This window comes from Oncorhynchus mykiss, chromosome 2, assembly GCF_013265735.2.
Source record: "Oncorhynchus mykiss isolate Arlee chromosome 2, USDA_OmykA_1.1, whole genome shotgun sequence".
NCBI classification, from domain to species: domain Eukaryota; kingdom Metazoa; phylum Chordata; class Actinopteri; order Salmoniformes; family Salmonidae; genus Oncorhynchus; species Oncorhynchus mykiss.
In genome coordinates, this window is record NC_048566.1 from 84,502,496 (window position 1) to 84,529,957 (window position 27,462).

General features: G+C 41.6%; 1 protein-coding gene across 28 annotated transcripts in view; it reads left to right on the forward strand.

The window, feature by feature from the left end:
• LOC110498015 (protein-methionine sulfoxide oxidase mical3a) overlaps positions 1 to 27,462 on the forward strand; it is a 117,291-nt gene that overhangs the window by 78,125 nt on the left and 11,704 nt on the right. For 12 of the 28 annotated variants that reach the window (XR_005038559.1, XR_005038560.1, XM_036957300.1 and 9 more), the window contains 12 exons: positions 84 to 328; positions 787 to 876; positions 1,531 to 1,653; positions 2,105 to 2,167; positions 2,792 to 2,836; positions 7,891 to 7,965; positions 9,425 to 9,624; positions 17,619 to 19,629; positions 20,230 to 20,324; positions 21,781 to 21,831; positions 22,822 to 22,929; positions 23,991 to 24,084. Coding sequence is in view for 26 of the 28 variants with exons in the window: in XM_036957300.1 (XP_036813195.1) it covers positions 84 to 328; positions 787 to 876; positions 1,531 to 1,653; positions 2,105 to 2,167; positions 2,792 to 2,836; positions 7,891 to 7,965; positions 9,425 to 9,624; positions 17,619 to 19,629; positions 20,230 to 20,324; positions 21,781 to 21,831; positions 22,822 to 22,929; positions 23,991 to 24,084 (3,200 nt within the window). In the remaining 2 variants the exon portion in view is untranslated. The remainder of the gene's footprint in view (positions 1 to 83; positions 329 to 786; positions 877 to 1,530; positions 1,654 to 2,104; positions 2,168 to 2,791; positions 2,837 to 7,890; positions 7,966 to 9,424; positions 9,625 to 17,618; positions 19,630 to 20,229; positions 20,325 to 21,780; positions 21,832 to 22,821; positions 22,930 to 23,990; positions 24,085 to 27,462) is intronic. The other 16 variants (XM_036957339.1, XM_036957358.1, XM_036957383.1 and 13 more) reach the window with 14 other exon arrangements.

The following is a 27,462-nucleotide window of genomic DNA, read 5'->3' on the forward strand; positions in this document are numbered from 1 at the left end:
GGTGCCAGTAAGTGTTGGTGTGTGTGTATATATCCTCTCCTTCCCTGCTTGCTTTAACATCTGCCTCTCTTGCACTCCTACAGCAGCTCTGAGTCTGACATGGAGGAGGAGGACCAGGAGGATGAGGACCATGAGGAGGAGGAGCAGCAGGAGCCCCCCAGCCCCTCAGACCTGGGAGGGGTACCCTGGAAAGAGGCTGTGGAGATCCATGCTAAGCTGAAGACCGACAGCGACCCAGGGGCCGGGGGAGAGGACAGGGCTCAAATTGTTAGAGACCTAAAGGTGGAGGAGGAGGAAGAGGAGGACGATGAGGAGGAATCGAGTGATGGTAAAATAGTTTTTTCTTTTTTATTACGTGACAATTTAAAGTTTACAAAGTGTGTCTACTGTATGTCGTTATCTACAGGTTCAGTTTTCAGATGTCCTGTTTGGAGTGCTGATATTCTGTCATGAAATAAAAAAAATAAAAAATTATGATATGTGCGATTTGGAATGTAGCAGACCTGTCTAGTCACTCAGTCAGTGGGTTCTACAGTAAACTGGTGTCAGTGTTTTCCCTATGATGTCTTCCTCATTTGTATGTGAACATTCTGTCTTCATCTTAACTCTGACTATTGGTACTCTTATCTCTCTAAATCTGTTTTTTAAAGAAAAGTATTCCTCTTTCACCTGTCACTGTGAAGTCATTGTTTTCCTCATCTTCTCTGTGTCTCCTCCCCCCTCTCCCTGTCTGCCTGTCTGCCTGTCTGTCTGTCTGTTGTGGGGCATGTCTCCCCCTACTGGCAGAGGGGGAGTACTGCCCGTGGGAGAGGGAGCTCCAGTCAGGCGTATGGCTGGAGAACCTCAAAGATGAAGAGAATACAGGTACATTTAAAGGTAGCACCACTGCCTGCTGATGGGGTTTGCACACTTAATGACGAGTGAAGGGACATTCTCATTCATTAACTCTTGTGTTGGATTTGTTTCTTTTTACCAGGCTTTCTCCTGCAGTGTTGGGTTGGCATGGTTATGTTTGAATTGTGGAATTTTGACTGAGAAGGACGGTTATTGTTAATTCTCTGTTTTACATTCTCATGCTGAAGTATCTCTACCTGTTTTATTCTACCCCTTAACGTTCTTCCTATTAACTTGTTTTCTTGCAACTTTGTTTTTGTAATAATCCACTTCTACTAAGAACATGTACAGTGTTCCTTTTTTAGTCAGTCAACAGTTTTACCATGGTAGAGACTTTGTCTTTCTGATTCATAATATTTTACTGTAAAGCTGCTACTGTTGTTCCAGGACACTATTGCATGCAGCCTCCATCTCCTTCCTGTGGTATATCACATTTCAACCGTACTGTCTCCTACTGGTCTAAAATCACCTCTATACCTTCTCTCTCTTATCCCTCTCTTTTCCCGTTCTGTCCTGTCTGTTTCCCTTGGTGTTCCTACCCCCATTGCTCAACGACTCTCTTACACTTCATACAATATGGATCTCAAATCCACACACACCAACCATATACGGTCCACCCCCTACACCTCCATACAGCCAGATACCTGCCGATCCAGCAAGTGCCGCAGCCTGTGGATCCTACAGTCATTAAGAATATCAGAGGAGTCTCCGTGCTGTCGGAGGGGCCTCCTGCCTCAGCCTCCCAGCCCTCCTCCACAGGTAACCCAGCCCAGAGGAGCTAATCCCTGGGTACACTTCCCAGGCCAGCCCCTTTGCTCCCTGACTGTGGGTCTCCTGGTTGGGGACCAGTGTCTCTCATCAGACTGGCTACTGCTGTGTGTGTCTGGGCCAGGAGGAGCAACCCTTCCACACTAACCAACCTCTTGTCTATAATTATCTGTGGTTTTGATTGTCCTGCTTTCTTTTGTTGAGCATTTATGTTGTGTCTCAGTGTTGACGTTAAGGAGTCTGGGGTTGTGACCGATGGACAGAGAGACACAGGTTTCACTTGGTCTGATCAAAGGTCACCAATCACACCCCGGGTTCCTTCCTTTATTTATCCCTTTTGTTTATTCTGTCTGTTCATTTGGTTTGGCTTTGTTCTGTTATTTATTTCCCATGTGTCTGTTCTGTTAATATCCTGTCCCAACCATGTTTGTTTTAAATGTAGCCCCCGCCAACACATCCGCCCGTCATGAGGCTGTGCGAGTCTGGTTGGAGTCGGTGTCTGGAGGTAGTGCAGAGCGATATATGTGATCATTATATATGATGATCCCTATACCTTGGCTTTGCAGATCTATTCTACTCTACCTTCCTTATAGCATGGCAGCACACACAGACACACACTCACAAGCATGCATGCTGGAACTATACATCGCAAGAGACCAACACTTTACCAGTTTTCTCACCACCCAACCTCACCTCCCTGTACGTCAGATCACACTATAAAGTATCGGAGTAGAAGGAGATAAGTTATGGGGGGGGGGGGGGGGCTATACACCACACTCACCAGGGCTGTTGCAAGCCTATGGTGGTCTGCCTGGCGTGCATGATGTCACTAGATGGGTAATGACTTGTGTGGGTGGAGTTGTCATTTCTCTGGAATCCTTGTTTTCCTCTGATATTAACAGTGGCATGTTTCTGAGGTGGGTTGACTCCTTTTTCAAGCTTTTGGGGTGGTTTCGTTCTTGACAAACAAAAAACATGCAAACTTGTAACATACTGTATAGTATATGGATCTCACAAGGACCATTTGGACAGGAGGGATACTTTTGCTTTTCCACTTCAACATGGATGCCGTTAACACCTTGTGAATTTGCAATTTCTTGATGCAAGCGTCCTCTGTTTGCATTTTCAGTAATGGATCAGTGCATGTCTGTCTCTAACCACCAATCATGTCATGGTAATATATGCTCTTCTTTTTCTTTGTTTATCTGCAAAGCCTGTTGTGTGCAAATATATGTAAATGTTATGACGTGTCTATGAACATCTTACCACACATGTATTTTTATAATTGTCCCAGAAATGGACTTCTCCTAGGCCTAGTCAAATGCTTTTCTCATTCCTGTCTCCATGCTTCATATTCGCCCAAAGGTCTTTTTCTTAAGTGTTTGTTTAACCTTTCGTTTCTTGCCTGCCCTGAGGTCAGAGGGTTCAGATTAGACAGCTTTGAGGGAGTCTTAGACAGCTCTCTTTGGTTGAACCTAGAACTGGTACGGTGACTGTATTACTGCCACACCTGCGGTCACGAGTCTTGATGGCAGTCAAATTCCATGTGACCGTACTCATGGTAATTAGGCTTCTCCAAGCTCTGATGCTGCTGATGGTCATTAATAACCTACCAAACTTGTTAACTGCCTGGTACCCCCGCACTATTATGTCCCTCTAATCAATCTGGCATCAATGCAAATGTATCGAAAATCTAATCAAACACTTCACTTCAACGCTCATGTTGCGCAACATTTCTAACGGCTATGCAATTGCGTGAGAAAACAGAGTGATGGCCTCTTAAAAAGAGGAGTATCCCATCCGCTTTCTATAGGCTAGGCCTACTACATTTATTTCTCAACTTTCCTAATGTTAAGAAAATATTAAGTACATTGCTTATCTTTACAACAGGAGTATAGCCTACCTGGCTGGCATGAAAATGAACCACAGGAAAGCATCCTCCATTCGCTATTTAAGTGGATAGATGACATGTATTTTTTTCCCGCTGCCCCTGTTTCGAGACAGGTGCATGATAATGGTCCAATTTTCACACACATATTATTTACTATATGTAAAGACAAGATTAAATCAAGAATGGTCTTGATGGGTGACAATATTAGTCTATCATTTGTGAATGATGCCCAGCTTAAGACAAACAGCGCATGCTGCATGTAGCCTAGCCCATAGGCTTGTGTTTTTTGTTAAGGTTTGTATCACAACTAAAGTGGTCTAATAACCTCTTAAAATCAAGCACATTAATCTGCTTTACAAGCGGTGTAGAGCCTAACTGGCATACATATGCAGAGCTTGAGTTTCAAGTTTGGAGAAGATCATTTTCACCATAAAATTAATTTTCACCTTTTATAATAATCGTGCATAATCGTATTTGTGGTCACTTTTGAGAATGGTGTTTTCCTGCTAATGGAACATTTGATTATAGCCTACTGCCGTATGCACATTGCTGCGCCTATAATGTGACAGCCTAATAGTTTATCAACATTTTAGGTTAACTTCTTGATGCACCCATCCCGTTACCGGGATCATTTTCATCAACATCCGCTGAATTGCAGAGCGCCAAATTCAAATTAAATTACTAAAAATATTTACATTTCATGAAATCACAAGTGCAATATAGCAAAACACAGCTTAGCTTGTTGTTAATCCACCTGGCATGTCAGATTTCTAAAAAACTTTTTGACGAAAGCCGAATAAAATAATAATGAATAAAATGAATCGCTTACCTTTGATGATCTTCATATGTTTGCACTCACGAGACTCCCAGTTACACAATAAATGTTCCTTTTGTTCCATAAAGATTATTTTTATATCCAAAATACCTCCATTTGGTTGGCGCGTTATGTTCAGAAATCCACAGGCTCGTGCGGTCACGACCAGGCAGACGGAAGTTCTAAATAGTATCCGTAAAGTTCGTAGAAACATGTCAAAGTTTTTTTCTAATCAATCCTCAGGTTGTTTTTACAATATATAATCGATAATATTTCAACCGGGACTGTAGCGCTCTTCAATAGGAGAGAGAGAGAAAATGTCTGCTCCAAGCTGTTGCACATGCAAGACACTGCTGGCACCCAGCCATACAATTCCGCGATGTGATCTTTCTTGCTCATTTTTCAAAATAAAAGCCTGAAACTGTGTCTAAAGACTGTGCACACCATGGGGAAGCCATAGGAAAGGAATCTGGTTGATATCCCTTTAAATGGAGTGAAGGCAGGCAATGGAATGAAGGCAGGCAAGAGAGCTTTCAGGAAAAACAGCACTTCCGGGTTGGATTTTCCTCAGGTTTTCGCCTGCAATATCAGTTCTGTTATACTCACCGACAATATTTTGACAGTTTTAGAAACTTTAGAGTTTTCTATCCTAATCTGTCAATTATATGCATATTCTAGATTCTGGGCCTGAGAAATAGGCAGTTTCATTTGGGTACGTTTTTCATCCAAACATCATAATCCTGCCCCCTACACTCAACAGGTTAAACGTTCTCATCTGTTGCGTCAAGCTCATTGTGTCAAACAGTTTTTTTCATGCTAGTGGTTGTATTAATTTGGAATCTGTCTGACTGTTTGGAATATTTATTTCTTGCACAGAATAGAATAGGTCAACCTTTCTACTATGAGGGATAGTAGATTGACATAGGCTAGTGCTTTTGCTGTTCGTTAGGCCTACTCATCTTGTTGGCTGACGAAAAGTAAATGTGGACTGTACTTCCAATATCTTCAAAATGTGCCTTGGAATTGGATAAGGACACACAAGGTTACGTCCCCGATGTGTCCGTCTTCACTTATAGCCTGTGAGAAAGACCCGATCACGTGACTGAAAGCCATGTGAGTGAAAGGTGCTTCGGCACGCAGCGGGAGAAAGTGGCACAACGGCAACTGGCCGCTAAAGGCATTGATTTTTTTTTTAGGGGATTTTCTTTTTTGCAGCTGGGAAATTCGAGGGATTATCAATTGCTTGTCAAATTTGTGAATGAGAGACTAAAGTGTGTGCAGCCTGTGCGAAAACCAAAGCTGAGCTCATGGCTTTCATGCAACTTTTTTCAAATCATCATTAGTCGCATCATTTAGCCTAGAATGTATTAAAAATCAAATCATACAGCCCAAAATTTGTATCACAACTAAAGTTACATAAATAACTCTAAATTAAGCATATAAGAGCACCTGTTTCTTTGTTAACCGTTCAACACAGAACAGCCGCATGTGCGTCCTCAAATCATTTGGAGAAAATATCCTTTCTATTTTATTCAGCTACAGTATGTTCAATTGTATTATAAAATAATAAAATAATGCCACGGAATTCTAACAAAATCTTGTCTGCTAAATTAACTAGTGTAGCCCACAGCAATATGGCATAGCCAGATCAGGACCTAACTAACGTACAGTGGGGCAAAAAAGTATTTAGTCAGCCACCAATTGTGCAAGTTCTCCCACTTAAAAAGATGAGAGGCATGTAATTTTGATCATAGGTACACTTTAACTATGACAGACAAAATGAGAAAAGAATCCCGACAATCACATTGTAGGATTTTTAATAAATGTATTTGCAAATTATGGTGGAAAATAAGTATTTGGTCACCTACAAACAAGCAAGATTTCTGGCTCTCACAGACCTGTAACTTATTCTTTGAGGCTCCTCGTTACCTGTATTAATGGCACCTGTTTGAACTTGTTATCAGTACAAAAGACATCTGTCCACAACCTCAAACAGTCAAGACCAAAGAGCTGTCAAAGGACACCAGAAACAAAATTGTAGACCTGCACCAGGCTGGGAAGACTGAATCTTCAAAAGGTAAGCAGCTTGGTTTGAAGAAATCAACTGTGGGAGCAATTATTAGGAAATGGAAGACATACAAGACCACTGATAATCTCCCTCGATCTGGGGCTCCACGCAAGATCTCACCCCGTGGTGTCAAAATGATCACAAGAACGGTGAGCAAAAATCCCAGAACCTAGTAAATGACCTAAAGAGCTGGGACCAAAGTAACAAAGCCTACCACCAGTAATACACTACGCCGCTAGGGACTCAAATCCTGCAGTGCCAGACGTGTCCCCCTGCTTAAGCCAGTACATGTCCAGGCCCGTCTGAAGTTTGCTAGAGAGCATTTGGATGACCCAGAAGAAGATTGGGAGAATGTCATATGGTCAGATGAAACCAAAATATAACTTTTTGGTAAAAACTCAACTTGTCGTGTTTGGAGGACAAAGAATGCTGAGTTGCATCCAAAGAACACCATACCTACTGTGAAGCATGGGGGTGGAAACATCATGCTTTGGGGCTGTTTTTCTGCAAAGGGACCAGGACGACTGATCCGTGTAAAGGAAAGAATGCGGCCATGTATCGTGAGATTTTGAGTGAAAACCTCCTTCCATCAGCAAGGGCATTGAAGATGAAACATGGCTGGGTCTTTCAGCATGACAATGATCCCAAACACACCGCCCGGGCAATGAAGGAATGGCTTCGTAAGAAGCATTTCAAGATCCTGGAGTGGCCTAGCCAGTCTCCAGATCTCAACCCCATAGAACATCTTTGGAGGGAGTTGAAAGTCTGTGTTGCCCAGCAACAGCCCCAAAACATCACTGCTCTAGAGGAGATCTGCATGGAGGAATGGGCCAAAATACCAGCAACAGTGTGTGAAAACCTTGTGAAGACTTACAGAAAACATTTGACCTCTGTCATTTCCAACAAAGGGTATATAACAAAGTATTGAGAAACTTTTGATATTGACCAAATACTTATTTTCCACCATAATTTGCAAATAAATTCATTAAAAATCCTACAATGTGATTTTCTGGATTTTTTTTCCCTCATTTTGTCTGTCATAGTTGAAGTGTACCTATGATGAAAATTACAGGCCTCATCTTTTTAAGTGGGAGAACTTGCACAATTGGTGGCTGACTAAATACTTTTTTGCCCCACTGTAAGTACAACGCAGAGTATGCTATTCTGTTATTCTGAAATAGACTACATTTTCTTCATATCATGTTTCTTTAGACCTCTCAGAAAATAATAGATTTATTGTGATAGTGTAGGCTATATTACATGGATTTATTAAACATTTATTGAAATGTAGATATTCCAAAGTTCTGCATGAGTGGCTTGTAGGCTATGCTAAATGTGTTTATGTTAATTAACGGTCAATTACAAAATGTAATGACCGCCACAGCCCTAGTTGAACCAACTAAAAGCTCAGTTGGTACCCTGTTTAACTGTTTCCTCGCTCTCCTGTGCCCTCAGAGACCTGTGAGGATGAGGACCCGGAAGTAGAAGTTGGCAGCCATGATTTTGAGCCGGGCACCGAGATGGATCAGGGTATGCAACCAACTTTTTCAACATATCTACTGTTTAGTTTTCTAATTATTAATTTAATACTTGAGTGAGGTTTCACAGAATGTGTATGAACAAATGTAATTTATGAGCTATGATGACAGCAAGGGTTAAACTGGTGAGGTACATTATCGGGTTCAAAGATGTACTCGTTAGTACATTGTTAGGGCAGAGACATGAGCATCTCATCATTATATGCCGATCTCTGGTATAAGTGAGTTCACCAGGAAGTTACATCACACTTACCTCTCACATCTCACTACAGATAAAACAATTAGCCAGATATTTCACCGGATGTATAAATTTGAAGCATCTGGTTGGCACTTCCACTCACAACCAAATATGGTGAATTACACTACCATTCAAAAGTTTGGGGTCACTTAGAAATGTCCTTGTTTTTTAAAGAAAAACAAACATTTTGTCCATTTAAAATAACATCAAATTGATCAGAAATACAGTGTAGACATTGTTAATGTTGTAAATGACTATTGTAGCTGGAAACAGCAGATTTTTTTAATGGAATATCTACATAGGCGTACAGAGGCCCATTATCAGCAACCATCACTCCTGTGTTCCAATGGCATGTTGTGTTAGCTAATCCAAGTTTATCATTTTTAAAAGGCTAATTGATCATTAGAAAACCTTTTTTGCAATTATGTTAGCACAGCTGAAAACTGTTGTGCTGATTAAATGAGCAATAAGACTGGCCTCCTTTAGATTAGTTGAGAATTTGGAGCATCAGCATTTGTTGGTTTGATTACAGGCTAAAAATGGCCAGAAACAAATAACTTTTTCCTGAAACTCGTCAGTCTATTCTTGTTCTGAGAAATGAAGGCTATTCCATGCGAGAAATTGCCAAGAAGCTGAAGATCTCATACAATGCTGTGTACTACTCCCTTCACAGAACAGCACAAACGGGCTCTAACCAGAATAGAAAGAGGAGTGGGAGGCCCCGGTGCACAACTGAGCAAGAGGACAAGTACATTAGAGTGTCTAGTTTGAGAAACAGATGCCTCATAAGTCCTCAACTGGCAGCTTCATTAAATAGTACCAGCAAAACACCAGTCTCAACGTCCAGTGAAGAGGCGACTTTGGGATGCTGGCCTTCTAGTCAGAGTTCCTCTGTCCAGTGTCTGTGTTCTTTTGCCCATCTTAATCTTTTATTTTATTTGGCCAGTCTGAGATATGGCTTTTTCTTTGCAACTCTGCCTCGAAGGCCTGCATGCCGGAGTCGGCTTCTTCACTGTTGACGTTGAGACTGGTGTTTTGCGGGTACTATTTAATGAAGCTGCCACTGTATTTCTGATCAATTTGATGGTATTTTAATGGACAAAAAAAATAGCTTTTTCTTCAAAACAAGGACATTTGGACGTGACCCCAAACATTTGAACAGTAGTGTACATTATTGAGTTCTAAGATATACTTATTGTCTATATTATTACAGAAGACATACCCTCCGACGCCGAGGCTGAGGCTCTTCTACACCAGTCAGAGATCAGTGAAGCGTTTCCTGAAGAGGACAAGAAGTCGGAAAGTCAGGGGCTCGCCTTCAGCATTGAACAATCTAGTGTCAGTCCAGTGAAGTTAGTTGGGGAAGTTGTGCTCTTGCCAGTCAAACCACCGACTCCACAGCCTGATTCACAGGTAAGAAATGTTGGTAACACTTTACATTAAGTTGCCCTTATTACTCACAATGTAGGAGTAACATAGGCTTTACTATATAATTACATGGTTATCGTGTTGTTGCAAAATCAGTTATTACACAATTGGAACATGGAATGTGTAATTACACATTCACCTGCTGAAGGTTATTCCACATGTGTAACTTGTTGTTATTACACATTTTCTTGTTCCGCTATGTAACTGTTTTGTGATTACATGTTTGAAAGTCACCTGTGAATTACAATGTTAACAACTCAAACCAAAATCTGACCTTGTTACATGTTACTACAAGGTGCCACTACCATTGAATCCACATGTAATACCAGAGTTTATAAATAGGCTTAGACCTGTTAACAACAATTATAACAAGGAACACCCTGTCATTAACTTCCAGTAATTTTCAATGTGTTTATTTTTATGTTATGACCTGGCTTAAAGGTTATACCAAATCAAGTGTAACGTTAGAACAATATAGTTACATAGGATCTACTTGTAATTGTCATGTTCCTACCCAAGAGCAAGCAACTTAATGTAACTCGAAACCCAGTAGGGTATAACCTTTATAATTACTATGTAGTTACAATGTAACAACCTTTGTAGTTACGATGTAACAACCTTTGCGGACACTAGTCTAAACAGGAGAAATTAGGAGACAGGACAACATTAGGTATAAACCTTTTAGTTACATTGTATGTACAATCTTTAATAACCAATCATGTAATTACAATATTGTTACAAGGGATATACACTGAGTGTACGACACATTAAGAACACCTGCTCTTTCCATGACAGACTGACCAGGTGAATCCAGGTGAAAGCTATTATCCCTTAATTATGTCACTTGTTAAATCCATTTTTAAATTAGTGTAGCTCAGGTATTCCCAAACTGGGGTACGCGCAATGCCGTCGGTGTACGCCAAATAAAAATCTGATTGGCATAATTTTTACAAATAAATACTTACAAAAAAAAATCTTCACATTTTCAAAATATATTCCAACAGGGCTATACATTTGGGTGAGGTTTTTTTCTCGCCTGAGTAGCCTCGTTTCACTGCCAAAAATAAAATGAAACCATCAATTGTTCAGCAAAATAACAACACAATGTCAAATACAGGTAGCCTAGTCAAATAATTAACATCCAATCACATTAACCGTTACTCTCTCGCGGGAATTCCACTAACGCTCCGTATGTAGCCAAACGTAGCTGCTGCTCATTCCGTTTGCTCTAAAATTGATAAATGGTTAAAAAAAGTAAGGCCCGGGTCCATAGAGACGCATACCAGCTCTACTGGTTGTACTGCTACTACCAGCAGTACTACACCTGCACCTGTTGAAGGCACAAGTTGTTCTGCTTCCACGAGCACATCCAATGCTAGCATCAGTAATCCTACCTTTGTTGTTAGCCCAGCTAGCATGGACACTGACAGTTGGTGTAGTCGAAGAGATACTGCCCCTTTACCTGGAAAGCACCGAACGAACAACAGACGGGGACGTTGGACCATCGAAGAGGTGAAAATATGATGATAACTACATTGATTTGGGGTTCACTTAAACTCAGCAAAAAAATAAATGTCCCTTTTTCAGGACCCTGTCTTACAAAGATAATTCGTAAAAATCCAAATAACTTCACAGATCTTGATTGTTAAGGGTTTAAACACTGTTTCCCATGCTTGTTCAATGAACCATAAGCAATTAATGAACATACACCTGTGGAACAGTCGTTAAGACACTAACAGCTTACAGACGGTAGGCAATTAAGGTCACAGTTATAAAAACTTAGGACACTAAAGAGGCCTTTCTACAGACTCTGAAAAACACCAAAAGAAAGATGCCTAGGGTCACTGCTCATCTGCGTGAACGTACCTTAGGCATGCTGCAAGGAGGCATGAGGACTGCAGGGCAATAAATTGCAATGTCCGTATGTCTGTACTGCGAGACGTCTAAGACAGCGCTACAGGGAGACAGGATGGACAGCTGATCGTCCTCGCAGTGGCAGACCACGTGTAACAACACTGGCACAGAATCGGTACATCCGATCATCACACCTGCGGGACAGGTACAGGATGGCAACAACAACTGCCCGAGTTACACCAGGAACGCACAATCACTCCATCAGTGCTCAGACTGTACGCAATAGGCTGAGAGAGGCTGGACTGAGGGCTTGTAGGCCTGTTGTAAGGAAGGGTCTTCACCAGACATCACCGGCAACAACGTTGCCTATGGGCACAAACCCACCGTCACTGGACCAGCCACGACTGGCAAAAAGTGCTCTTCACTGACAAGTTGCAGTTTTCTTACACCAGAGGTGATGGTCGGATCCACGTTTATCGTCGAAGGAATGAGCGTTACGCTAGAAGCGTATTATATGGTGAGCTACCGAGTGGCTAGGACAGGCAAGCCCCATACAATTGTGGAGGACTTGGCTGGGGCAATGCTGGGGGAAAAGGCCCAAAAAAACTATACATACAATGCCGCCATCAAACAACACTGTTTCACAACGCATCAGTGACATGGCTTTGCGTACAAGCCAGTGAATTCTATGCGTTACAGCTGCATGAGTCAGCAGATGTGGCGGGCCTGGCACATCTCCTGGTATACAGTTGAAGTCGGAAGTTTACATACACTTAGGTTGGAGTGGTTGAAACTCGTTAATAACAAACTATAGTTTTGGCAAGTTGGTTAGGACATCTACTTTGTGCATGACACAAGTGATTTTTCCAACAATTGTTTACAGACAGATTATTTCACTTATAATTCACTGTATGACAATTCTAGTGGGTCAGAAGTTTACATACACTAAGTTGACTGTGCCTTTAAACAGCTTGGAAAATTCCAGAAAATGATGAAGCTTCTGATAGGCTAATTGACCAAATTTGAATCAATTGGAGGTGTACCTGTGGATGTATTTCAAGGACTACCTTCAAACTCTGTGCCTCTTGGCTTGACATCATGGGAAAATCAGAATAAATCAGCCAAGAAAACAAATTCTGGTTCACAAGTCTGGTTCATCCTTGGGAGCAATTTCCAAATGCCTGAAGATACTACGTTCATCTGTACAAACAATAATACCCAGGTATAAACATCATGGGACCACGCAGCTGTCATAGCGCTCAGGAAGGAGACACGTTCGGTTTCCTAGAGATTAATGTATTTTGGTGCGAAAAGTGCAAATCAATCCCAGAAAAACAGCAAAGGACCATGTGAAGATGCTGGAGGTAACGGGTACAAAAGTACCCTAAAAGTACTATATCCACAGTAAAACAAGTCCTATTTCGACATAACCTGAAAGGCCGCTCAGCAAGGAAGAAGCCAATGCTCCAAAACCGCCATAAAAACAACAAGACTACAGTTTGCAACTGCACATGGGGGCAAAGATTGTACTTTTTGGAGAAATGTCCCCTGGTCCGAGGAAACAAAAATAGAACTGTTTGACCATAATGACCATCGTTATGTTTGGAGGAAAAAGGAGGAAGCTTGCAAGCCGAAGAACACCATCCGAACCATGAAGCACGGGGGTGGCAGCATCATGTTGTGGGGGTGCTTTGCTACAGGAGGGACTGGTGCATTTCACAAAATAGATGGCAACATGAGGATGGAAAATTATGTGGATATATTGAAGCAACATCTTAAGACATCAGTCAGGAAGTTAAAGCTTGGTTGCAAATGGGTCTTCCAAATGGACAATGACCCCAAGCATACTTCCAAAGTTGTGGCAAAATGGCTTAAGTACAACAAAGTCAAGGTATTGGAGTGGCCATCACAAAGCCCAGAACTCAATACCATAGAAAATTTGTGGGCAGAACTGAAAAAGTGTGTGCGAGCAAGGAGGGCTACAAACCTGACTCAGTTACAGCAGCTCTGTCAGGAGGAATGGGTCAAAATTCACCCAACTTATTGTGGGAAGCTTGTGGGAGGCTACCAACATTTTTTGACCTTAGTTAAATAATTTAAAGGCAATGCTACCAAATACTAATTGAGTGTAAACTTCTGACCCACTTGGAATGTGATGAAAGAAATACAAGTTTAAATAAATCATTCTCTCTACTATTATTTTGACATTTAATTTCATTAAGATAAAGTGGTGATCCTGACTGACCTAAGACAGGTAATCTTTACTAGGATTAAATGTCAGGAATTGTGAAAAACTGAGTTTACATACACCTTAGCCAAATACATTTAACATTCCAACTTCAGCTGGATGTCAGTTACGTTTATCGGTGGTCAATTGAAAGACATCCTCTTCTGGAAACCAGGACAACATGAGAGGATATTTTTAAAGTATTTGGACAGCTTTGTTACATCAAATGGCCTTTGGTGGTCAAGATGTGTTGGTATCTGTACTCATGGTGCAAAATCCTTGAACGGGAGACATAGTGGAGTGGTAACATGCGTGCAAGCAGTTGCTCCTGACGCCACTTGGGTACACTGCAGCATCCACCAAGAGGCTTTTGCTGCCAAGGGAATGCCTGAAAGCTTGAAAGACGTTTTGGACACTACAGTGAAAATGGGTAACTTTGTTAAAGCAAGGCCCCTGAATTCTCGTGTATTTTCTGCACTATGCAATGATATGGGCACCGACCATGTAACACTTTTACAACATACAGATGTGCGCTGGTTATCAAGGGGCGAAGTATTTACACTTTTTTTAAATTGAGAGACCAGCTTAAAGTTTTCTTTACTGACCATAATTTTCACTTGTCTGACCGCTTGCATGATGATGAGTTTCTCACACGGCTGCCCCTATTTGGGTGCTGTTTTTTCTCACCTGAATGATCTGAATCTAGAATTACAGGGACTCTCTGCAACTATATTCAATGTGCGGTACAAAATTGAGGCTATGATTAACAAGTTGGAGCAATTCTCTGTCTGCATTAATTAACAAGGACAACACACAGGTCTTTCCATCATTTGTATGATTTTTTTGTGTGCAAATGAACTCAAGCTTACTGACAATGTGATATAGCAAAGCACCTGGGAGAGTTGGTTGCGCAATTACGCAGGTACTTTCCCAACATGGATGACACAAACAATTGGATTCGTTATCCCTTTCATACTCTGCCTTCAGTCCACTTAACGATATTTGAACAAGAGAGCCTCATCAAAATTGCAGCAAGCGGTTCTATGAACATTTTTAATTTAATCAGAAGCCAATGCAGATTTCTGGATTGGGCTGCGCTCAGAGTATCCTGACTTGGCAAATCACGCTGTTAAGACACTGATGCCCTTTGCACCACGTACCTATGTGAGAGTGGATTCTCGGCCGTCACTAAAATAAAAAATAAATACAGGCACAGACTGTGTGTGGAAAATAATTTAAGACTGAGAGACTCTCCAGTACAACCCAACAGTGCAGAGTTATGTGCATCCTTTCAAGAACACCCTTCTCATTAACGTGATGAGTTTTTCACAATTTTCGATGAATAAATAAAGTTGTATCTGTAAGATGGCTAAATAAAGAGCAAAATGATTGATTATTATTATATTACTTGTGCCTTGGTCCTATAAGAGCTCTTTGTGTCACAACCCGGCTTGTGGGAAGTAACAAACTCTCACTAATTCTTATGTTTAATAAATGTATTGTATTGTGTGTGGCAGGCTTACAATGATGGCAAAAAACAGCATTTGAGAGTGCGCTGACCCTGGTGCTAGAGGGGGTACGCAGCTGGAGGTTGAGTGTTTGAAGGTGTACGTACGGGACTATAAAAAGTTTGGGAATCACTAGTATAGATGAAACGGAGAAGACAGGTTAAAGAAGGATTTTTAAGCCTTGAGACATGGATTGTGTATGTGTGCCATTCAGAGGGTGAATGGGCAAGACAAAATATTTAAGTGCCTTTTGAATGTGGTATAGTACTAGGTTCCAGGCCCACTAGTTTGTGTCAAGAACATGTTATTTCTCCAACCTTGTGAAAGCGACAAACTGGCCCGTTTTCATTTTCGTCAAAAACAACTTTAAATCAAAGGACTGTTAGACCTGATGACGTGTTTCTGAGCTTAGCTAGCCAACGTCGCCATGACATCACCTACAAGTGTGATCAGGGATTTTTATTGGAGCGTCAGTTTCTGCCTATCTTCATACTGTACTGTCTTTGACCTAAGCTTGTTGCCTGCCTTCCCGCCTTTCGGACAACGACTCCCATTGTTAGGGCAGAGACATGAGCATCTTGCACTTATACCAGATTTGTATATAATGACGAATTCACCAGGAAGTGACATCACATTTACCTCTCACCTCTCACACCACAGATAGAACAATGAGCCAGATATTTCACCGGATGTATAAATGTGAAGCATCCTGTTGACATTTCCACTCACTATCAAGTATGGTGATGAGAGGAAGCCCAATGGCCGGCAGTAGGAGCAGATGGCACAAGATGGATTTTGGTCGACATTCTACAAATCTCGTCATCGATGAAACGGCAGGGGCGGCAGGTAGCCTGGTGGTTAGAGAGTTGGACTAGTAACCGAAAGGTTGCAAGATCGAATCCCGAGCTGACAAGGTAAAAATCTGCCGTTCTGCCCCTGAACAAGGCAGTTAACTCACTGTTCCTAGGCTGTCATTGAAAATAAGAATTTGTTCTTAACTGACTTGCCTAGTTAAATAAAAGTAAAAAAAAACATTTGATCTCCATACAGTTTTCTGTTTTCAAACTATAATCTGTAACAAACTGAGTGTGTTACGTTTTGCAGACTTTACCCTTTGCCAGAGTTTAAGAAATGTGTTGTTTAGAAGGAGTGCAAGGGCTAATTGAGTTATTGCACACGTACACTTCAGAGTTAACGTTCCCTAACGGAAATATGCAAATAAATGCTAGAACATGCCAATAGGATCTCACTAGCTTGTGCTTGGTTCTGCCCACCTCCTTGCTTGTTCTGCCCACTATGATTAATTTGCTCTCATTGGAAACAACAGGCTCTGGTCTATCTTGGGTTAGTTATTACAAGTCTTAGCTCACACTCTCCTCTGTAGCCAAAATGGAAGGCACAGGCTATTTCTTTGTAATGTGCAAACGTGCATGTAAGACTCTAAAAAATAGTGAAATAACATTGTTAACTAAATGTTTTAATAGGTTTTATTACAATTTTGTAACGTTTATTGACCGAGTTGGAAAATGTGTTGACATTGTGCCAGTACTTAGCTAGTTAGCTAGCTAGCTACATTAGTGAGTGAAGGGGAAAAGCTAGCCAGCTAGCTTGACCACCACCTGCAGTAGCTAAAGTAGTTATTGCTTAGAGTCTGAAATGGGGAATTGAATTTGAATGGTTTGAATATGGTTTGTCATCCATTAAAGAAAGGTCAAACTGTCTCCTTATTTCTCCTGGTTAGCCTATTGTAACTACAAAGTAATAAAAAAATGTAACTTTACATTGTTGCTTGTTCTTGGGTAAATACATTGTAAATACATGTATATCCCGTGTAACAACATTGTAATTACTGAGTTGGTTGTTAAATATTGTTACTTTGTACTGAAAAGAGTTATACCTAATGTTGTCCTTCCTCCTAATTTTTCCTCGTTAGCCTATTGTCTGCAAAGGTTGTTACATTGTAACTACATAGTAATTATAAAGGTTATACCCTACTGGGTTTCACATTACATTAAGTTGCTTGCTCCTGGGTGATAATTACAAGTTTATCCTATGTAACTATATTGTTCTAACGTTACACTTGATTTGGTATAGCCTTTGAGCCAGGTCATAACATAAGAATTAACTAATTGAAAATGACCGGTAGTTAATGGCAGGGTGTTCCTTGTTACGATTGTTGTTACCAGGTCTGAGCATATTTATCAACTCTGGTATTGCCATGTAATTGCATAGTAAAGACTATAACTCCTGTGTTAACACAGTTATTACTGTGTTAGTTACGTAATAATAGGGGCAACTTAATGTAAAGGGTTACCGAAATGTTTCCCCCTCATGGCATTCTATGAGTTTCTCAGAGTTTAAATGGTCCTCTTCCTCTGCTTGTCTTCCAGATGTCTCACCTCTCTCCCTGCCTGGTCAAATCCCCTGGCATGCACTTTTTCCCAGAACCTTTTCCACTGGAGGACATCACAACACCACAGAGGACATCTCAGACTCCCAATGCCAAGAGCCCTCCATACCCTGCACCCACTATGTCCCCCATCCGCTCCCCTGTTTGTTCCCCCGTCCATTCCCCTATCTGCTCCCAGCCTGTCCCACTGCTCGAAACCGTTACCACCAAATCCCCTGTTAACTCTCCGTCATGCTCGTGTCCCCCGACAGGGAACCCGCTGTCTCCCATCTGTGCCCAGCCCCTGCCCTGCCAAGAGCCTTCCTCATCCCTCACCTCCGACACCCCCGTCAGAACTCAGCCTGTCCCTGCAGTCACCTCCACGCCGCTGGTCAAACCAGCCTCATCTGACAGGGCTATCCCCGAGCCACAAAAATCCCTAGACTCATCAGACCTGGAAACCCCTGTCAAGAAGACGGACATCATCGAGGAGTTCTGGCTGAAGAGTGCAGAGATCAGAAAGAGTCTGGGTCTCACCCCAATGGAACGTAGCAGCAGCAAATCCCCAGAGAAGAGTCCTGTTACTGTGGGTAGGGTTCCCACCCCGGACTCCTCTTCGCCCAAGTCCTACACCCCAGAGGACTTGTCGGAGCAGCTTTCCCCCTTCACCGGCCGCTCGGTAATCCGCAGGCTTAACATTACAGTGGAGGGCCAGGTCATCTCCCCTGTGGATCCCAAGAGCAAAGCCACGGATCAAAGGGACCTAAGCAGCAGCTCTGGCCTGGGCCTCAATGGCAGCACGACCACCAGCCAGACCAGCCAGGCAGCCAGCGACAGTTACAACACCTCCGACTCCACCATGCTCACCCCGCCCTCCAGCCCCCCGCCGCCCCCACCCAACGAGGAGCCAGCCACCCTAAGGCAGCAGCAGAAGCACCATGTCTCCTGGAACAATGGGATCGATGGCCCCACTACACCTGAGCCAGCCAAGGCAGCACCCACCAAGATCAAGAGCCCTGTGCCTGTACCGAGGACCCAACTCAGCCCTGTGTCTGTGCCCAAGCCTGCCCCCAGGGCTACACTGGTCACGTCACCAATCACAGCTCCGGTCAATGCTCCTGTGGTGATCATGAGACGGGAGAAGAGCAGCAAACCACGTCGGGAGGAGGTGAGGAAGTCATTTGTGGAATGCGTGGCAGAGATCCCGTTTGCAGACGACGTGGAGGACACGTATGACGAGCGGACGTCAGACACAACCATGGACAGGTTCTACACCCCACCCACAAGCAGGCCCAACAGGGAGAGGGAGAAACCTCTTCACATGGCCCTGGCTATGGAGAATGGAACAGCCAATTTCCCCGGGAACCAGCAGGCCTCAAAAAACCATAAGGCGCAGCAGTTCTCCCCTGAGGCCAAGGAAATAGCTGAAGAGCGGATGAGAGCCAGAGAGAAGTCAATCAAGAGCCAAGCTCTAAAAGATGCTATGGCCAAGCAGCTCAGCAAGATGAAAGAGACGGACATGGCTAAGGGCTCTGCCGCAACTGCTAAAGTGGTGTGGAACATGGCCTCATCAGAGACATCCGGAAAAAGTACTAAGAAGTTGTCCGGCTCGCCAAAAACATCTGCGGTGATTGCTCTGGAGTCAAAGAAGGCGGAGACTTTGCCAGAGCTTTTCTTCAGCATTCAGGTTAACAAGAGTCTGGACGGCTCGACTGTCTCCTCTGACGGCTCCACCTCGGGAGGCAAGAGCAAGAAGCGCAGCTCCCTTTTCTCGCCACGCAAGAACAAGAAGGAGAAGAAAGCCAAGAACGAGAGCCAGCTCTCCTACAAGCACGGTGCAGACGAGACGCCGTCACCTCCCAAACACAAGTCCCTGTGGAAGGCAGTGTTCTCAGGGTACAAGAAAGACAAGAAGAAGAATAAGGATGACAAGTCGTGTCCCAGCACGCCGTCCAGCTCTACCACCAATGATTCAGGGAAGAAGAGATCATCTCCTCTCGAGAGGTCATCAGGTGAGACAGACAGAGAAACAAGGGAGTTCATGGAGCCTGTAGTTTACAATGGACCATACTGCACTGACTTGCTTAGAGCTTGATCAAGGCATTTGGTCTAGATATCAAATCAAATGTTATTTATCACATGCGCCAAATACAACAAGTGTAGACTTTACCGTGAAATGCTTACTTACGAGCCCTTTCCCAACAATGCAGTTAAAAAGTAAGACAATTTTCAAATAGTTATAAAGAAAATAGCATCAATAAAATAACACAAAATAACAATAACGAGGCTATACACAGGCTATATACAAGGAGTACCGCTACCGAGTCAGTGTACTGGGGTACGATGTAGTCGGGGTGGTTGATTGAGGTAATATGTACATGTAGGTTTGGTTAGGGGATTGATTGAAGTACTATGTACATGTAGGTAGGGGGTGAAAAGCAGAAAGTCTGGGTAGCCGTTTAACTGTTCAGCAGTCTTATGGCTTTGAGGTAAAAGCCTTTTGGTCAGTCTTTGGTTATATGTTCTAGGCTAGTTATTTTAGTTAAGGTCACTTCAAGTCCATACAGAAATAACAGGTAGATATGCTGTCTTTGTTTGTTTCTCCATTCCAGATTTGAAGTCGCGCCGAAACCGGAGCTTCTCTGAGGACTCAGATCTGTCATGTGATGATGTGCTGGAGAGGTCGTCCCTGAAGTCTAAGGCAGATGTGAGTCATGTTATTTTCATCTATCATCAGTTCACTAATGAAAACCTCACCCCCACTGTGGGATTTTTTTTTATTTCATATGATGATTTAAACTCTTAACCGAAGCGGCATATGGACATCTTTGACCTAGTGTCAGGCATTCAGAATGAAATAATAGAGGAAAATGGAGAAGGGGAAAAAAATTGAGGGAAAGGGAAAAAGAAAGAGAGAAAAAATGAGAACGAGGTCGAGACCTTGATCGAATCATGAAGAATTCATAGAGGTACTACACCAGGTGCAACAGTGGGATGAACGCTTATGAATTTCAAACAAGCATCAAAATTCAAATGTTGAATGTCAATTACAATAACAGGTTTGAGGACTATATTTCACTAAATCACCTAAATTCTTATTTTTAACAGGAAGTTATTTAGAAGCCCTAACTCATCCCAAAACAGAATTATAAAAGTAATCAAAAAAAAGGTCTGGAGCTTTTCCATTTTCTACATATTGAATTGGAATTTTATTCTGTCTGCAAGCAAAGTATTATATTCACATTATAACTGGACTCGGGCATCGTCTAGGGTGGGAGTTGAATTTAATTAGTTTTACTTATCATATTAGCGAATAATCAAAATATGCAGTGTCATTTCCATTTATTACGCTGAAATGGTTGAAATTCAAACTTGTTTAGTCCACTGCTGCTGTATTTGTGGAGGTTTATACAGTAGAATTGATGGATCTCAGTGCCAGAGGCACGCATTCATCATCCTAAACTTTTACACACTTTCCAAAGCAACTGGCAAGAAGGAAAGTGGTCTTTTCCTGTTGTTATTGTCTTGCCCATGGTTATGGTCACAACAGTCTCGGAACATGTGTTGAAGCATCAATGGGCATGACAAACATGCTCCAAGTTTCCTCATATTTTGGACCCAGGCACCTAGTCCTAAATCCTAATAGGCCCTCTGACGCTCAATGAGATATACTAGGGCTCATTTAGTTCTGTGGTTAATTTAGTGTTTGTTGTTCTTTAGAGATGTGATGTTGAGTAGTGACCGTTCTGTGAGGTGAAGTAGTACATCTTCTTCTCCTGGGAATAGTAGGTAGTCTATTGTCACCTATTTTTGGCTCAGACTGCTCTGCTGTTAGCTGTTCAGGATAATCTATTTTTGGACAATCCCTTAATATTCATTTAATCAACCGTTGTGCATCAATGTTTTTTTCATTTTGTCCCTTGGGTATCAATTTAAAAACAAATAATTTAATTGAATGTTCCATGAATAATTCCTGGTAGTAACGTTGATCCATAACTCATCATTGCTCCCTCATCTTTGTGTAGGTGGGGGGCCTTTAACATTGCCTGTTTGGTTGTGTTAGTGATTGGGTTGACTTGTGGGGGGTTTTGCCGATTAATACATTTAATCATTCCATTTGTTTGTTTGTTTTTTCTGTTTGTTTTGTTTTGTCTTCCCCCAAGTCTGTTTATGTCCCTCACGCATTGGCGTTCAAGAGAGCGTACGCCACAAAGGTAGTGTGTGCATACATGTCCATTGACCCACGTCATATCACCCCTGCGCATGCGCCAACCGTTGCACTTCTATCCTAACCCTCTCTTTACATTTTGCCCCAGCGGTCAATTTGACCGCCTAACTTACCCCCTCCCCCGCTGGAAGTAAACACTACTGCACTCCTTACTTTTCTGGTCACAATGAATGACAACTTTCCAATATGGCCATCCATGTTTTTTCTTTGTCTTCTCTGGTCGGGTGTCAATCAGCTTATCTTTGGTCTGTACTGGTCTGATGTTAACCAACCCAGTGTTCTCCAGTGCTGCTATCGGATCCACTTGGATTCCAGCTACCTCTCCTTGTTATAATCTACTTCTCTATACTACTATCGCTTTTCCTATATCGCTCCAGCTTTTTAGTGCAGAAGAATAATAACCGAAAGATGACAAATTGACATGGACAACTCATAAAATATCCATATATTTCCATACATTTCTGAGAATTTATAGACTGGGGAAATAATACAAGTGTGAAATATTGTACTAGGAAATCTAAGGTATCTCAGACATTTGTAGTTTTATGTGTATTTATGTCTGTTCAGTTTTAATTGTGGGGCTTGTCCTAGCTTTGTCCTAGCTATGCCATTTCTAGAATTGGTGATCTCTTCTTGTACTCTCAATGGTAATCTTTGGTATAATGGATAGCCACCTATCAGAAAGAAATACCAGTTTGCTATTTACTCCCATTGTGGGGATGGAGAGCTATTGGTCTCTCCCATAGGAGAAGGCTCCTCTGGGGTTTTTCTGCAATGTCATATAGTATAATGTAATCTACAATCTATCAGTCACCCCTAGCTGGTTTCTCCCCTGTAGAAAGTGTTCTGTGAAGGTCTTCTGAGCATTCTGTGAACTTGTGAGGTTCCGCTGTCCTGTATATGAAGGGCTTGGTTCCCTCGGAGCCTGAGGGAGCACCCCTCTAAAGGCCTCTAACACGGTGTAATGTTGTTACAGAAAACCTACACAGAGGAGGAGCTCAATGCCAAGCTGACACGGAGGGTACAGAAAGCTGCCCGGCGACAGGCCAAGCAGGAGGAGTTGAAGAGGCTGCACAGAGCCCAGGTAAGTAGTCAATAGGATATGTTGTTTTGGAAGAAAATGTAGTTGGTGGAGTATGGATCTTGTGTATGAGTCCACAGAAGGGTCCAACTTGCGAACCAAGACCGCTGTGAATTTTGAATGATTTTGGCAAGCCCAGTTTCATGTCTTTGAAGATCATCAAAACAGAACTTCATGCAGAGATCAATACAATACTAATTAGCTATGCACCCTCGGTGTTACTGCTTATGAATATTTTATAAGACAAAAAGTATGCCTTTTTACCAAAGAACAAAACCAATCCAACTTTGAGAAGTTAATTATTAAGAGGGTTTCAGACATGAACTTTAAACTCTTTAACTTTAAACTAAAGTTTTTAGTCCAGGGAACTGTCAGTTCATTGAAATATTATGAATATGTGTGCAATGAGACACTCCATGTTTGTGTATGTTCGTGTGTGTGTGTTCATATGTGTGGGTTCTGGCCTGTCGTTCCTCCCTCGGATAATTCAGAGGGTTAGGGTTAAGTTTACTCCACATTTCACTCCGTTTATCTATGTTCGTGTATGCACGTAGGTGGAGTGGGATTTTTGGAGTAGCGGACACATTTTGGTAACATAATATCCTCGCCGGTCCTATTCACATTGGGGAAAGAGCAACATTTTTTATTTTGTGAAAGCAAGGAAGAGTTTCCTTTGCTAGTAGTAGCTAGCTGGCAGCAGCTTGGCTAAAAACATTGCAAGCTAGCTATCCTTTTTAGCTTCCCACATCGCCATGTGAAATAATAATATTTATAATAAAAAAATATGCTCTGGCAAATATTCTTATACTTGCCCGTGTAACCTAAAACAATATACCAGTTTGATATGCTGATTTGTGTAATTATTCCCATATCAGCTAAAAATCGAAAGTCATCATGTTTTGGTCACGGAGAAAAATCACATGGCTAGCAGCATGTTCTACCATTTCACAATAGCCTGTAATAACTAGTTATTACTTCCCAACAAAATAGGTTATTAAGCTTTAGTGTGTGTGTGTGTGTGTGTGTGTTCTGAATTGTTCTCTGGCATGTCGTTGCTCCCTCAGATCATCCAGAGACAGCTGGAGCAGGTGGAGGAGAAGCAAAGAATGCTGGAGGAGAGGGGCGTGGCCGTAGAGAAAGCCCTGCGAGGGGAAGCAGGTACCCATCTGTCACTCACTTCTTCTTTTTCTGATTGGGTTACATCCCCCCCAGGGTCCACACATGGGGTGGGGTCATACTTGTTACGAAGTGGATACGGACATGGAGTTTCTTTATCCCAGTTTTCCCAGGCTAAAAATATGGACATTTCTGCTCATGTGCAGGATTTAGTTTTTTGTATCAGTGTGCCCACTCCACTGCCACTCCCTCCTCCTTGATCACCTTTGTCTGGTCATTGGTGTAGCCTACAGACTTTATGTTGTGCACAAAACTGTTCGAACTCTTGCGTTCCCTCAGTAGGCTATTAAGCATAAGCGCAATTTCCTACAAACGTCATGTTGTACACTAAACTGTTCCAAATATTGCATTCCATTTCTCAGTAAGCATAAGCCTGATTTCATGTTCTTTTTTCAGGAGGTGAGGATTCAGTTATTTACATGTATTACTCAAAATTCAGTATTGCAAACATACGAAACATACAAACAAATCAGTATTGCAAACATACTTACGACACAAACAGTCTAGAGATTTCATGTTCTTCTTAGCTGATGAGGTACATGCAGCTATTTACTCTCGCCAAGATACCAGCATATACAGCATAACTATGGCACCGGTTGCTACAAAATGAACTTCCCATTGTCCGACTCTTTTTACCGGTCCGGATACATGCTTAGCTGCCTAGAACGTTCGGCTGCCCAGATGTGGAACGTAGCAAGACAAAGATACGCAGTAAAATGAGTGATTGAATGTTATCATCATTGCAAACAAGCTGTGCATGAAGACAGGCAGTCAAGTAGTGTTCTTTTTTCAGGAACTAGGATGTGGCAGAAACTATAAAGATGCAGTGCGTTCAGAAAGTATTCAGACCCCTCACCTTTTTCCACGTTTTGTTATGTTAGTCTTATTCGAAAATGGATTAAATGGTATTTTTTTGCAAATGTATTAAACCTAAAAAACTGTTCACATTTAGATAAGTATTCAGACCCTTTACTCAGTACTTTGACATTTTTCGGTGCCCTTCCCCAGGTCTGTGCCTGTTTTTGCTTTGTTATTATGGAGTATTGTGTGTTGAATGATGATTTAAAAAACGATTTAATGTATTTTAGAATAAGGCTGTACTGTAACAAAATGTGGAAAAGGGGGTCTGAATCATTTCTGAATGCACTGTAAAGCCTACATCATCACACAAAACACAGATTATTTTTGCTCCAAAGTGTTGGGGGTGACTGCAATATTTAGTTACAACAGACAGACAGAGAAGAACAGACAGCTGTTCAGAAATATGAGGCAGAGACATAGCCAACATCATCATGGTTCAGAAGAGGGTGAGTAAAGAGTGAAATATGGAGGTGGAGTCAATGGTGGAAAAAGTACCCAATTGTCATACTTGAGTAAAAGTAAAGATACTGTAATAGAAAATGACTCAAGTGAAAGTACCTCGTCTAAAAGTATTTGGTTTTACATTTTCTTAAGAATGAATCATTTCAAATTCCTTATTATGCAAACCAGACAGCACCGTTTTCTTTTTTAAATGTATGGATAGCCAGGGGCACACGGCAACACTTAAACATCATTTACAAACAAAGCATGTGTGTTTAGTGAGTCCGTCAGATCAGAGGCACTAGAGATGACCAGGGATGTTCTCTTGATAAGTGCATGAATGGACCATTTTCCTGTCCTGCTAAGCATTCTAAATGTAACGAGTACTTTTGGGTGTCAGGGAAAATATATGGAGTAAAAAGTCCATTATTTTCTTTTGGAATGTAGTGAAGTGAAAGTAAACATTGTCAAAAATAGTAAAGGACAGACCCCAAAAACGACTTAGTGTTTTCAATGAAGTACTTTACACAACTGGGGGGAGTGTGAGCAGCAGCTACGTTAGAAAAATGAATGTGTGCGTAAAATAACACATGCAGAACGTGATCTGGATCCTTAGCTTTAAGAGAGAATTTTCCGTATCCATAGCCACTGCCTACTTTTTAAATGTTGGGATTGGGGAATGAGTTTGGAGCTTTTCATTCAGTTTGTTGATGTAGTGTCCTAGTTGGGTGGAGATGATCCTCTTCAACAGTTGAATATGTTAATCTCTGTTTTTATGGTAATACATTTATGTAAGTTATACGCTAATTGTATGTTAATTACATTCTAGATCTGTAAATACAGAATCAATTCAAGCATTCTCAAGTACTGTTACTGAGGGGTTATTATCTATGTACCACATTTCCTCTAAACGGGCATTGACCTCCCCTTTATGTAGAGTAGCTGGGATAGCAGCAATTCTGCTTATCTTTCTTGCTTGAGAGTATCCAAACTATACTTTTCATAAAACCAGTTTAGCAGTGAATGAAAGTATATTCTTGAATTTGTAGAAATCCTCATCTAAGTTCATCTTGTATCTAGATATGCAGTGTCTAGACACTGGTGGTATCTCTTACTCTGAAACAATACATTCACACTGTGCAAGACAAGGGACTATCACAGACATCAGAACTTTCACTCAGTGATGAAGTCATTCTTGTTTACTGTAGAACATTACACAATACAATGCTAACAACTTTTAAATAGGGTTTCAAGGCATGCAAAGTATAGCATAAATAGATACAATTTTGTAAGTCTCAAAATAATCTATAATTATTGGTAACCTATGTGAACTATACAAACTGGTGAATGCTCGCAGTGCTTTCAGAAAGTATTCACACCCCTTGACCCCCCCTCCCCCCCATAACTTTTACAGCCTGAATTTGAATTAAAATGTATTAAATTGAGATATTGTGTCACTGGTCAACAAACAATAGCCCATAATGTCAAAGTAGAATTATGTTTTTAGATATTTTTTCTGCAATTTAGAAAATTAATAAAAAGTGCAACCCCTTTGTTATTGCAAGCCTAAATACGTTCAGGAGTAAAGATTTGCTTAACAGGTGACAAATTAAGTTGTATGGACTTACTCTGTGTGCAATAATAGTGTTTATCAGAATTCTTTAATGACTACCTCGTCTCTGTACCCTACACATACAATTATATGAAAGGTCGTTCAGTCGAGCAGTGAATTTCAAACACTGATTAAATCACAAAGTCCAGGGAGGTTTTCCAACACCTCGCAAAGAAGGGCACCTATTGGTAGACGGGTAAAAAAAAGGAATAGAAGCAGACATTGAATATCCCTTTGAGCATGTTGAAGTTATTAATTACATTTTGGGTGGTGTATCAATACGCCCAGTCACTACAAATATGTCACTTCAAACATACAGGTGTCCTTCCAACCACTCAGGAAAAAACGTTCAGGGATTTCACCATGAGGTGAATGGTGACTTTAAAACCGCTACAGAGTTTAATGGCTGTGATAAGAGAAAACAGAGGATGGATCAACAACATTCT